This window comes from Terrapene carolina, unplaced genomic scaffold (genome assembly GCF_002925995.2).
Source record: "Terrapene carolina triunguis isolate 2854851 unplaced genomic scaffold, T_m_triunguis-2.0 Scaffold137, whole genome shotgun sequence".
Lineage (NCBI taxonomy): Eukaryota > Metazoa > Chordata > Testudines > Emydidae > Terrapene > Terrapene triunguis.
Genome location: NW_020664488.1, coordinates 2388986 through 2397651, shown reverse-complemented (window position 1 = coordinate 2397651; position 8666 = coordinate 2388986). Strand labels below are relative to the sequence as shown.

At 53.9% G+C, this 8666-nt stretch overlaps 1 protein-coding gene across 1 annotated transcript in view; it reads left to right on the top strand.

Annotated features, from left to right (window-relative positions):
• Positions 1–311: 311 nt before the first annotated feature.
• The window catches only part of SASH3 (SAM and SH3 domain containing 3), a 31792-nt gene continuing 23437 nt past the window's right edge, over positions 312–8666 (top strand). Inside the window, exon 1 of the mRNA XM_024197210.1 lies at positions 312–368. Within this exon, the coding sequence (XP_024052978.1) occupies positions 312–368 (57 nt within the window). The remainder of the gene's footprint in view (positions 369–8666) is intronic.

Genomic DNA, 8666 nt, shown 5'->3' with positions numbered 1-8666 from the left:
TCTGCTGAGAGAGCACGGAAAGAATCCTCTGGCTGTGTCTGGGCACATGGGCAGTGCCCTCCCTGGCATACAGGACACCGGGTTCCATGGCAGGGAGACCGTTCTCAAGCTACTTCCTTCTTCCTCCCCCAGCACCAGCTGCCCTGGAGCAGCAATTGCCGTAAGTGCAACTCATGTGACGCCACAGCTTCCTGTGCATTTCCCAGTGTCTGCTTCGGCTGCGGGTGCAGTAAGTGACACGCCGGGTGCTGTGCTCCGCGGCTCAGGCTTCCCCTTGCTTGTCCTGTTCCAGCCTTTCTGGAGAGAGCGCCATGCTGCGCCGCAAGCCATCCAACGCCAGCGACAAGGAGCAGGCGCAGAAGAAGAAGGTGAGTGTGAGAAGCGCCTCTGCCCACTCCAGCAAAGGGCGGCCCACAGCCCAGCCGTGACCAGCCCACCAGCTGCAGGTTCTCTCAGTCTTTCCCCTCCCCCAGGTCCCAGCTCTGAGCAGCTCCATGCTGCCTGCGGGTTCATGGCCCTGACACTAGACGCTGGCAGAGCTGACCGATCCAGCCAGTTCCACAGAGGGATGGTCTCTCATCAGACCCTGCTGGGGTGGACGGCGCCAGCCTGCGCCAGCCTGCTGAGAGCAGACCCCCCGTGATGGTGGGTGGGAGGGTGACTAGTCCGGACGAAGACCCTCTGCCATGTCCGGGGCTGGCAGTGAATTGTGGAGCTACAGGAATTAGAAATGGCAAAGGCCTCTCGGCCCTTGGTCCCACTCATCCCACTCCCTGGGTGCTGCAGGAATGTCTCCAGGGTTTGGTCCAGGCTAGACTGCTTAGTGGTAAGCCATGACCCCCATCATGACACTATTCCAGTGCCAGCAAAACGTTCCTGATATTCAGCCTACATTTCCTCTGCTCGTGTCTCCCCATTGCGTCTACTTAGCTGCTCTCCACGCATCTCCCTAGATCCCCCTCTCCCACCCTTCCCTTCCCCCTCAGGTAGCACTTGGCTGCACTGCGAGTCTCCTTGGCCACTGCTCCTGGTTTCGCAACCCCACCTGATCACTGGGGTTGCTCTTCTCTGAGCTTGCTCTCATTTGCCAAGACCTGTATGGGGCTGAAGAGCTCAGAACTGACAATGGTGCAGGGTGAAAATCCGACGCTTGGCTTCTTGCTCCAGGGGCCAGTGACCTGGCATTGGGATCCCACGGTGACAGTGAGGCAGGAGGATGAATCCTGCTGCTGGGGCCCTGGGTTGTGGAGTTTGCCTTCGCTTGCTGGTCGGAGGTGGCCCCCGGCACCAGATGAGCTAGGAGGGTGAATCGTATGAGTTGGAGCTGGGAGTTAGCAGATCCCAGCACTAGTGCATTGCGCTGTAGGCACTGCCACATTTCAAGGCTGGGGGGCCAACTTCAGCTGCCTAATGTCACTGAAGTCCATGGAGATCCCCTGGGTTTGCACTGATGTGAGTGAGAGCAGAGTCCAGTCCTGGAACGATCCTGGCACGAGTGCATTGGAATGTGGCTCCTGCCCAGCGCTGAGTGCAGGGGTGTGAAAACCCCTGCTTGTGCATTTGTGGGTGGGGGGGATGGCACTTGTCATTTCCTTCCTGTGAGGGTGCTGAAGGGCTGGGCTGCGTCTGCAGAGAGCAGTAGCTGCTCCGCTCTCAGGCTGGTGAGAAACTTTTGCAGAAACATCACCAGGGTTTTAGCTCATGGATCAAAGCCCTTCAAGGTGTTTGTGGTGCAGGCAATTCTAGGCTGAGCTGATCACGTGCTGCTAACCACTTCCTCTGGCAGCCTGCAAGGACTGGCTCCAGTGAGTGCTCAACACCAGCTAGCACTGAGCAACCTTAGGCAAGAGGAGGTTGAAGGAGACAGGGCTCCTGGGTCTGGCCATTGGTAGGCACCTGGACCCCCTTCCCCAACACTTCAGGGTCAAGCAGCCTGGATCTCCTTGATCCAGCAGAGTCCCATGGGGCAGTGGCCGTGCTAGGCCAGTCATGAGGACAGGCCAGGGGGCCTGGTGTGCAGCCAGCACAGGCCTTTCATATTGGCTCCAGGGCCTGCCTAGAGCACACACACAGCGCCAGACCCATCTCCATAAGGGGTGGCTACAAGCATCGCCACAAGCCATTAGAGTGATACAAAGGATTTTCCTCAGGATGCGCCTCCCCAGTGTTGTTCATGACCTACACACAAAGAAGTTAGATAAAGACATCAAATACTCCTGCTGGAAGGGTGCAGTGTAGCACTACTTTTACTCTTAGACACCAGGCAGATCACACACGGTAATCAAAACCAGAGAGAAAGAAACCAGGCTGCTCCCTAAGGCAGGAGACACTACTTACCCCACCTTGTTCGACTCTGGCTTTTTCCAGAGTGACTCTGATCACACGCTTCCCTACAGAGCCCGTTAGACTGCAAGCAAGACCAAGAAAACCTCCACTCTAAAAGTGATAGCTTGCAATTCCAACACAGTCCTCAATACACCACCGCCAACTCCAGGATTAACCTCCCCAGGAACCTGCCCCTGATTAACTTCCCCAGGAACCTGTCCCCTATCTAATCTCCCCAGACACACTGCCCCCGACTGCACTTCCCAGGAACCCCAAACCCCGACTAACCTCCTCAGAAACCCACCCCCAATTAACTTCCTCAGGAACCTGTCCCCTATCTAACCTCCACAGGAACCTTGCCCTGATAAACTTCTCCAGGAACCCAGCACATATATAATCGCCCCAGGAACCCACCCCCTAAGTAACCTCCCCAGGAGCCCCACCTGTATTTAATCTCCCCGGGAACCCTGCCCCCAACTATGGTTCCCAGGAACCCCAAACTCCAACCAACCTCCCCAGGAACCCCACCCCCACCAAGGTGTAATCTCCCTCAGTCTCCCTCCTACTCCCCATGCCTCTGATTCCAATTTCTTAACGCACTCCCCCTTCCTGGCTGCCGTCACAGGCTCATTCCTGGCACCTCCATATTTTTATGTCTCCTGCCTGGGCCTCGTTGAGGGTCTACCATCTTCTCTGAGGCAGCCTGGCTTCAGCTCTATTGGAAACAATGAGGGATAGTGGCCATCTTTACCAGGGGAAGTCCAGGGCTAGCATTAGGCTGGTACATGTTACTGCAGTGTATCCATCTTCCCCAGGCTGCCCTCTTGTTCTTCAGAGTCTCAGCTTTCAATTTAAACAATAGTGCCTCTCTAGCAGTTACGGTTGTGACATAAAACTTGACCGGAACATAACCAGGGAGGGATAGCTCAGTGGTTTGAGCATTGGCCTGCTAAACCTAGGGTTGTGAATTCAATCCTTGAGGGGGCCATTTAGGGATCTGGGACAAAAATCTGTCTGGGGATTGGTCCTGCTTTGAGCAGTGGGTTGGACTAGATGACCTCCTGAGGTCCCTTCCAACCCTGATAGTCTATGATTCTATAACTGATGCAGCCATGTCTGCCTGAGTCTGCAGAGAGCTTGAGACAATAGCTCTGAGGTATGATCTGCCCCACTTATTTCAGTGGGTGCTAAGTCAGATGTCAGTGCTGATGTTGTCATTGTCAACACTGAATTATTTCAGTGCCCATGCAAGGAGAGCAGCCTGCACTGAGTGATGGTTCATTTTGGAGGTAGGAGCAGGTGGAGTTGGGAGATACCACCACTTGTTGTTTCCTCCTGCCACAAGGGAGCCCAGCCCAAGGGTCCCATGGAGTGCAGAGAGCTCACATTATCACCTTTCGGTAGCTACTGAGAGCAGCGCCTCATTCTGGCATCGTGAGTGAGTGGGGCTTATTGTATGGGCGGAGCTTGGAAGAGTACCCACTACATCCCCCTCCTCCCCGTAATCCCTGTAGGAGCCTCTCTGTCATCTGCAAAGACTGTAGGAAAACGGCAGGTATCTTGGCTGAGGGGAGCTTTGGCTTTAGTCCCATTGAGAGGAATAGGAGAAGGCGGTCATTTTGGATAAGGGCAACATTTCACAAGTTTGAAGACAACAAATCAGGAGCTAATGAGAACCCAAATCTGTCCTCCCCCAACACTGTGAGAGTGGGCAGCTCTGCAAGGGAGAGGATGAGGAAGAGGAAGCCACTATTCATGTTGACCTCAGCCAGATGAATGTGGGCATCGCCCCACTTTGGAGGTGATATATTGAGGGCAGGCAGTGGGCTCAGGAGTGTCTGTGCAGGGCTGAATGAGGGTTTGGTTTCCACATGGCATGGGAGGTTACAAGCCTCGTGCAGCTTGTAATCAGCAGCCCTTGGAAATATCTATCCCCCCACTGCTGTCCTGGCCCAGGAACGACAACCCACCCCTGCAGGTGCTAGACTCCCCTGCTACCTCTGGGACGCTCTGCGGAGAGTCTGTCCCTCCAGTCTGACACAGCAGGCCCTTGCAACAGCCCTGCACAGAGTGAATGAGACATTGGGAAGTACCACATCCTTCCTCCTCTCACCATGGAAACAGGCCCTCTCTGGGGAAGGCAGGGCAGGCTGAGGCAGCATCATAGCAGCAGGCCTCGCTGGGCATCCCCTCCCCTCTCACTGCCCCACCCTCCACTCTCACTTCCCCTCCTCTCAGGGGCCTAGGCTCTTAGTCCTCCAGCCCTACTTTCCTTCTCTAGCTCTTGGCACCCTGCGTTCCACCACCCTCGCTGAGCCTCTCACTGACGCTAGTCAGTCACTTTCCATTTCCCCATTGCTACTGGCATTGAAACTCCTGCCTGACCCCCCTTTACTTCCAGTGAGCACCATCCCCTGCCAAGGCTTTCTCTAGCTGCTCTTCCAGGCACTTGACATTCCCAGCACCCGCCCCCACCGCCTCACTCCCAGACGGGTGGCCTAGCGCCAGCCCCGCGTGTCCTGTAGCATCAGCCCCATGTGTCCCCGCTGCCTCATTGATAGACGGGTCACCTAGTGCCAGCCCCTCGTGTCCCCTCCAACTCACCAACAGACAGGTCGCCTAGCACCAGCCCTGCGTCCCCTCCGACTCTCACTAACAGACTCATTGACTGACAGGTAATCTACTGCTGGCCCCCCACGCGTCCCCTCCGACTCAGCGATAGATGGGTCGCCTAACACTCGCCCTGTGCGTGTCCTCTCTGACTTACCGACAGATGGGCTGCCTAACTCAGGGTCTATACGTGTCTACTCTGCCTCACTGACAGACACCATCTCCTAGCGCTGTCCTCCTATGTGTCCGCTTCAACTCATTGACAGACACCACCCTGTAGTGCCAGCCCTACATGCATCCCCTCTAATTCAACAATGGACAGTGTCCCCTAGTGCCAGCCCCATGCACGTCCTATCTGACTTGCTGACAGATGCTGATCCGTAATGCCAGCCCCATGCACGACCCATCTGACTCCCTGACAGATGCTGACCCCTAGCGCCGCCCCCGTGCGCATCCCCTTTGACTTGCTGACAGATGCGTCACCTGGTGCTGGCCCCGCAAAGTGCCCAGTTTATACAGAGGAGCTGCTCAGCCCAAGAGGCTAGAACTTAAATTCTTGTCACCATAATCAAACTGTAGCCTGACCCAGCCCTACTTACTCACCACATCCCACAAACAAAGCCAGATGAGGCTGCAGGGCCATGAGTTCCCAGGAAGTGCCAGGTGCTGGAGGAAGTGCACTCAAAGGAAAATACAGCTACTCACTGTGCTGGTTTTCATAGAATCATAGAATATTAGGGTTGGAAGAGACCTCAGGAGGTCATCTACTCTAATCCCCTGCTCAAAGCAGGACCAACACCAACTAAATCATCCCAGCCAAGGATTTGTCAAGATGGGCCTTTAAAACCTCTAAGGATGGAGATTCCACCACCTCCCTAGGTAACCCATTCCAGTGCTTCACCACCCTCCTAGTGAAATAGTGTTTCCTAATATCCAACCTAGACCTCCCTCACTGCAACTTGAGACCATTGCTTCTTGTTCTGTCATCTGTCACCACTGAGAACAACCTAGTTCCATCCTCTTTGGACCCCGCCACTTCAGGTAGTTGAAGGCTGCTATCAAATCCCCCCTCACTCTTCTCTTCTGCAGACTAAATAACCCCTGGTCCCTCAGCCTCTCCTCGTAAGTCATGTGCCCCAGCCCCCTAATAATTTTCGTTGCCCTCCGCTGGACTCTCTCCAATTTGTCCACATCCCTTCTGTAGTGGGGGGACCAAAACTGGACGCAATACTGCAGGTGTGGCCTCACCAGTGCCGAATAGAGGGGAATAATCACTTCCCTCGCTCTGCTGGCAATGCTCCTACTAATACAGCCCAATGTGCTGTTGGCCTTCTTGTCAACAAGGGCACACTGCTAACTCATATCCAGCTTCTCATCCACTGTAATCCCCAAGTCCTTCTCTGCAGAACTGCTGCTTAGCCAGTCGATCCCCAAACTGTAGCGGTGCATGGGATTCTTCCTTCCTAAGTGCAGGACTCTAACTTGTCCTTGTTGAACCTCATCAGATTTCTTTTGACCCAATCCTCCAATTTGTCTAGGTCACTATGGACCCTATCCCTACCCTACAGCTTATCTACCTCTCCCCCCAGCTTAGGCCTGGTCTACACTACGAGTTTAGGTCGACTTTAGCCGCATTAAATCGAATTAAGCCTGGACACGTTCACACGACGAAGCCCTTTCTTTCGACTTAAAGGGCCCTTTAAACCGGTTTCTTTACACCACCTCCGACGAGGGGATTAGCGATAAAATCGGCCTTAGGGGGTCGGAATTGGGTTAGTGTGGACGGAATTCGACGTTATTGGCCTCTGGGAGCTATCCCACAGTGCTTCATTGTGACCGCTCTGGACAGCACTCTCAACTCAGATGCACTGGCCAGGTAGACAGGAAAAGCCCCGCGAACGTTTGAATTCCATTTCCTGTTTGCTGAGCGTGGCGAGCACAGGTGACCCCGCAGAGCTCATCAGCACAGGTAACCGTGATGGAGTCCCAGGATCGCAAAAGAGCTCCAGCATGGACAGAACGGGAGGTTCGGGATCTGATCGCCATGTGGGGAGATGAATCAGTGCTGGCCGAACTCCGAAGCAGTAAACGAAATGGCAAAATATTAGAAAAGGTCTCCAGGGCCATGAAGGACAGAGGCCATAACAGGGACGCACTGCAGTGCCTCGTGAAAATTAAGGAGCTAAGGCAAGCCTACCACAAAGCCAGAGAGGCAAACGGAAGGTCCGGTGCTGAGCCGCAAACATGCCGCTTCTACGCAGAGCTGCATGCCATTCTAGGGGGTGCAGCCACCACTACCCCAACCGTGTGCTATGAGTCCCTCACTGGAGAAACACACAGGGAAGCGGGTTCTGGGGACGAGGAAGATGAGGATGAAGATCATGTAAATAGCTCACAGCAGCAAGGAAGCGGAGAAACCAGTTTCCCCAACAGCCAGGATATGTTTATCACCCTGGACCTGGAACCAGTAACCCCCGAACTCACCCAAGACCCTGTGGGCACACAGGGGACCTCTGGTGAGTGTACCTTTGTAAATATTACACATGGTTTAAAAGCAAGCGTGTTTAATGATTAATGATTAATTTGCCCTGGCAATAGCGGCCATTACAGCTACTGGAAAAGTCTGTTAACGTCTATGGGGATGGAGCGGAAATCCTCCAGGGACATCTCCAGAAAGCTCTCCTTCATGTACTCCCAAAGCCTTTGCAAAAGGTTTCTGGGGAGGGCTGCCTTATCCCGTCCGCCATGGCAGGACACTTTACCACGCCAGGCCAGTAGCACGTAGTCTGGAATCATTGCATAACAAAGCATGGCAGCGTATGGTCCCGGTGTTTGCTGGCATGCAGACAACATCCATTCCTTATCGCTCTTTGTTATCCTCAGGAGAGTGATATCATTCACGGTCACCTGGTTGAAATGGGGCAATTTTATTAAGGGGACATTCAGAGGTGCCCCTTCCTGGTCTGCTGAACAGAAATATTCCCCGCTGTTAGCCACGCGGTGGGGGGAGGGGTGAAGTGATCATCCCAGAGAATTGGGTGTGTGGGGGAGGGTTATTAGTTGGGTTTGTGCTGCACGTTAACCCTGAAACCGCAGCCCCTCCTTTTACATTGCAAACCCATTTTAAATGGCCAACCCAACGTGTGCTTGGTATGGTTAATGAGAGCAGTACTCTTTGAAACCATCCCCACATGTTAAGAAGGTTAAAAAAGCCAAAAGACTGTGTCTTACCATGGCTGCCTGCAAGCTGAAATCTGTGACCTGGCACTGCATGAGTGATCTCTCACACCAAACCGGCAGGCCCTCAATATAAGAGGAAAAATGCGACCTTGTAACGAAAGCACATCTGCTGTGTAATGTGAACAGCAAAATGTAACGTGAAAGAGTGTACCCATTGTTCTCTAAAATGTATCTTTTTTAACCACCTCTCCCTTCTCATCCACCAGCTGCAAATCGTTCTCCTTCACAGAGGCTAGTGAATATTCGAAAACGGAAGCGAAGGACGCGTGATGAAATGTTTACAGAACTACAGACTGCCTCCCACGCTGACAGAGCACAGCAGAATGCGTGGAGGCAGTCAATGACTGATTATCGAAAAGCCCAATATGAGCGAGAGGAGAGGTGGCGGGCTGAATCGCGGGCTGAGGAGGAGAGGTGGCGGGCTGAATCGCTGGAGGAACAGAGGAAGTTGCGGGCTGAAGATGAGAGGTGGCGTCAGCTTGCACACAGAA